Source organism: Drosophila willistoni (assembly GCF_018902025.1).
Source record: "Drosophila willistoni isolate 14030-0811.24 chromosome XL unlocalized genomic scaffold, UCI_dwil_1.1 Seg142, whole genome shotgun sequence".
NCBI classification, from domain to species: domain Eukaryota; kingdom Metazoa; phylum Arthropoda; class Insecta; order Diptera; family Drosophilidae; genus Drosophila; species Drosophila willistoni.
This window is the reverse complement of record NW_025814053.1, coordinates 5,574,280-5,578,942: the sequence shown is the minus strand read 5'-3', so window position 1 is coordinate 5,578,942 and position 4,663 is coordinate 5,574,280. Positions and strand designations below refer to the sequence as shown.

General features: G+C 42.6%; 1 protein-coding gene across 1 annotated transcript; it reads right to left on the bottom strand.

Moving 5' to 3' along the window:
- Positions 1-1,263: 1,263 nt before the first annotated feature.
- Positions 1,264-3,649, bottom strand: LOC6644722. Its single transcript, XM_002067517.4, has 3 exons — positions 2,901-3,649; positions 2,288-2,843; positions 1,264-2,232 (listed from the first exon to the last, which is right to left on the bottom strand). Exons 1-3 carry the CDS (start codon positions 3,269-3,271, stop codon positions 1,264-1,266), a joined length of 1,896 nt encoding a protein of 631 aa, XP_002067553.2. The 5' UTR covers positions 3,272-3,649.
- Between the last annotated feature and the right edge of the window lie 1,014 nt (positions 3,650-4,663).

Sequence of the window (4,663 nt, the reverse complement as noted above, 5' to 3'; positions counted from 1 at the left end):
GAGTGAATTGTCTAATTACAGCTGCCAGCTTCACGGCCAGGCGAGTCCTTTGCGCTGTACTTGTCAGGAGCAGGCACCGCGTACCGGCACAGGGATACAGGGACACAGGGCGATGCCTTTTGTCGCCCCATTGTCGTCGCCAAAGTGAAGCGTCGAAAACATCTTAAGCACATTTTTAATTAATTTAAATGCGTTAAGTTGCTTGTCACTTCATTTGGCGATGTCCTTAAAGCCCAACCCAGTCCCCTTTGGCATCAACCCTAACTAAGCTCTAAGGAAACCCCAACTCGTCGCTGACTTGCAACGCAGTAAATTTGCGATTTTCATTTTATTAAAAATCATCTTCCTGATCTAATCCACTAATATTCCTCAAGCTTTAGGTTTTCCAATTAGTATTCCAATTTAAACGCCTTTGAATGTTACATACATCATTTAATAGAGAATCCGCGACATAGTTTTGTGTAGTTGTTAGTTACATTTATGTCACATTAATAAAGGATATCCTCAATGGCGACTCCCCGGATTTGTTTGTTTGAGTAGCAACAGCTTAGTTGACGGCGAGTGAGGGGAGGTGGGAGCAACTAAGAAGGATAGGAAATGGTTAAAATCGCAATCACACATTTCACCCACTCGACAAACAGACAAATGCTCCTCCATAGCGGCGTTAGCTAATAAAACTTGTCCAGTTTTTCCAATTTCAAGAGTCGTCGTCGCTGTCGTCGTCGTTGACGTTGTCCATTGGAGGAATCCCCTGGTCGATCCCCCAGTCCCGACTGTCTCATCTCTCTCTCGCTCTCTCTCTCTCTCTCTCTTTGTCCGTTCTTAACCCCCGAAACCCCAGCAAATAGAGCAATTTAAATTGGAACGTGATTATGCAAACGTTTGCGCAGCTTAACTCAAGTGCCGCTCCGTGCCGCTTGGCCAGTTGGCACTACTCACAACACATATGGGTTTGGGGTTACCAATGGAAAGTGGAACACTGGCGATGCCACCAAAAGGGTGCACAAGAGCATACTAGCGTGTCGGAGGGGGGGGGGGCGGTGGAAGGAAAACTTTACACAATCGCACACACAAGTCTTAAATCAATCAGGTTGAAGCTATTGTCGTTGTTGTTCCTATTGACAAAAAGAAAAATACAAGTGTGATAGATAGAAAGAAAAACAAAGACACAAACAAAACAAAAAAAAAAAAAAAACACAATTGAAAATTGGACTAACAAAAAAAATCTGTAAATGGAAAATTGATAACAGAGTGGGCAGAAGGCTATTGCATCCACTCAATAATTTGCCTCAATCCCTGCCACTTCATGGACAATCTCTCGAGAATAAAAAGCAACATACTTAAAATGAACAGAGCAACAATCACTTTGTAAACGCCAACGAATATGTCATTGGTAATTTTCGGCAGATGATGACTTTCTCGCATATCGATATAGTTCACCGACAGATAACGCCTCTCGATATGTCCCATAACTCCCGAACTGAGCAATTGATTGATCTTACGATCGATAGCGTATTTATATAGCGAAAGCTTGGGAAAATAAATGGCCAATTGATAAAGGTAAATGGGTTCTCGCATATAGGTAAGACTACTGTTATTCCTATGCTTCCTGTTCCAATAGGCCAGATTATTGAGCAGCGAAATGGTGGCCAGTCGTTTACCCAATGCTGCGTTCTCCAGATATCTGTATCGTTCTTGAAATGTCGAATTCATGCGATATGTTATGTATTCTGGATAGAAATCATGGTAGCTGGAACTAACCAGTGTATAATTCTGTTCAATCATTTCTTGCAGACACTCGGGCAATACAATGTAGTGAGGGGCGCGCAACACATCGAAGAGCTTGGCCTGATAGGCACAGCGCAGCACCAAGGTAAGTAGTAGCCAATTGACAAAGATGTAACGTCCCCAGAAACTAGTGGCCAATCTTTGGGTGGCCACCGGACAGCCAAAGCAACTGACCAACAGCGACTCTAGCGGATAGTTCAATAGAATCTGTCGTCGAAGGATTCCAATGAATAGGAGAAGCGACAACAAAAGTATCCCAGTGGCATACCAAATCTTTCGCCGAAAGGGCAAAAGCAGATGATTATAACGATTCGAAGCTAGCTGGGAACGTAATACAAACACAAAATAACATTGATGATAAACCGCTGAGATCGAGAAGAAATTGCGTCGCTTATCCGAGCCGCTGAGACTGCCAATGGCCATGTCCGCCTTGCCAGCTGCCAGCTAGAAGAAAGAAAAGTGATTAATTAGAGTCAACTAAATGTCAACTTTCTTCTACCTGAGCCAAACATCCGGATACATTGGCCTCGCCATACAATTGAGTCGACTCATTGGGCATTAACAATTGGATGCGAAATCGCATTGCTTTAGCCAGAAGTAACAACAATTCGGCATCAATGCCCCTTGCCTCACTTCCTTCTAGTAGTATGCCCTTCTCTGTCATTGCCTTCTTGCGATTCTTTAACATGAAGTAAGGAGGCACCTGATGGGCACTCACCCGTACAGTGCAATTGTTCCCCGTAAACGAAAGCGGCGGAAAGAGTTGCAAAATCGATTTCATCAGCCGACCACTTGCATTGAAGCGATTATACTCATAGATCTGAACGCCAGGTTTGCAATCGGCATCGAAAAACGTATGGGCATAGATTCTAATGTCCTGGGGCTCGGTCCGCTGGATCACAACAATCACATTGGGCACATGTACGTGAAAACTGGCCAAAATCAATTCCCGTACGATGTATTCGAAACCGATTTCCTGGAAGCGAGCACTCACAACGATGAGAAAATGATAATAATGCTCGGTCACTCGATCGGGCACCGACCAATTCTGTTTACTGCAATAAGAAAGCATAGGATAATTGGGGCAATTAGTTTACCATGTCATTTCTCACCGAAATGCCTCCACATTGTTGACCACAAATAACGTATAATGGGATATCTCTTGCACTTGCGGCTTTCTATTGGTAATATGCACCGCCAATTTGGGCCCACTATGCTGCAGTACATAATCAATTAGCTTACGCTGACGTTCATACAATGGGTAAGAACAATTTAGACAACTCTGACGTATGACCAATGTATTGATCTGTGTGGCAATGAAGTTATTCGCAAGATAAACCACAGAACGGGCCAAACACTCGGTAAATAAATCCATTTTGGTTGAATTTGTATGAATTTTGTCACCAAAATCAGCAGCACCAGCAGCATCAGGACCACCAGCAACGGCCATTAAAATGACAACCGAAATGATACTGAAATTCATGCAATCCTTTACGCTTAACCAAAGTATTGCAACTGCGAATGGCTCATGGCGAATGGGAATGACAATGAGTTAGAGTTATGGCTTAAGAGTCATTCTAATGTAATTGTTGATTCTCTAATGGCGATAAAACATAACTAATAGTTTGTTAATTTCATTAATTGTTTGCCAATTAATGCATATGGAAGCGATAACGAATCGTTGGCCAATCGCGTGGGTTATTAGTCTCTCCTGGAAAAGTCCTACATATATCAGTTTGAATGTGTTATTTTTTTAAAATTTGAATTCGAGTCAAGGCTGACGTACATTGGTTCACTTGCTAAAAAAAATTGGCTCGATAGATTGACTTTTATAGTTATAAACTTCAAACTGACCAAAAATTACATCTGGAACATAGAACATACATACATGGATGCTATAGGAGAGCCTATTGAAATAGGTAACCCTTATTAAAAGTTTAAGAATATTTTAAAACATACACCAATTTAAATTATAAATGAAGCAAATATGATTTGCCCATTAAATAGAGTTTAAATTGCAGCGCTCGAATGCTTTTGTAATTTAGCAACGACTTTTCGCTAAATGAGACACTGTATGAAGATAGTCATACCAACTCATCCTCCACTCTTGTCCTACCAATGCCTCATCATTCATACCCCAAGGCCCAGCAAGTCCCCCACCCACTTGCTCCACGCTCCCACCCGCTGTTTGCTTGGGAGGTCTGGGCAGAAAGCAATAAGCGCACTCTTGGTAATTTAAGAAGCATTGCCGGGGCCATAAGACTTGACCAGAATATGGGAATGATGGTTGGGTGGCCTTTGGGTTCACTTGATGTTATTTTACAAGGACACGCGCACAATTTATAATAATGCCGCCTAGCTTGGCCACCAAAATGACGATGCTGCCTGACTCTGTCTCTGCCTGAGACTGAGACTGAGCCTGAGAAAGGGGGGGGGGACCGGGGAAGAGATGGTAAAAATAAAAGAAACTCGCACACACAAAGTAGAGCATAGCCAAATAGAGACAAGTATGTGTGGGTGTGTGTGCGTATGTGTGTGTGAAGAAACGAGAAAAATGAAGCGAAACAATTCGAAGTAAGCAAACAAAACTGATGGAAGATAATCTACTTGAAGCATACTTTAAGGCGTATCTAATGGTCCTTTTAATGTTTAAACACGCTTTCGTCTCTCTCTCTCTCTCTCTCTCTTTCTGTTTTATTTTCTTTCTTTCTCTATATCTTCATGTCGCTCTTTCTCCGTCTTCGGTGAAACCAATGTCCTATGTTTATTTTATCCACATCATCAGCGTTGAAGCAGCAATGTTCTACGGTCCGCAGAACTAAGCTGACTGTGTGCCATACTGGCCTCCCCTCGCCATTCCCCGCCGTGTTTCAGC

Coding starts and splice junctions, on each gene's coding strand:
- LOC6644722 (XM_002067517.4), bottom strand. CDS start 3,271: ATGAATTTCAGTATCATTTCGGTTGTCATTTTAATGGCCGTTGCTGGT. Junction 2,844..2,900: donor AACAATGTGGAGGCATTTCG/GTGAGAAATGAC, acceptor TTCTTATTGCAG/TAAACAGAATTGGTCGGTGC. Junction 2,233..2,287: donor TATCCGGATGTTTGGCTCAG/GTAGAAGAAAGT, acceptor TCTTTCTTCTAG/CTGGCAGCTGGCAAGGCGGA.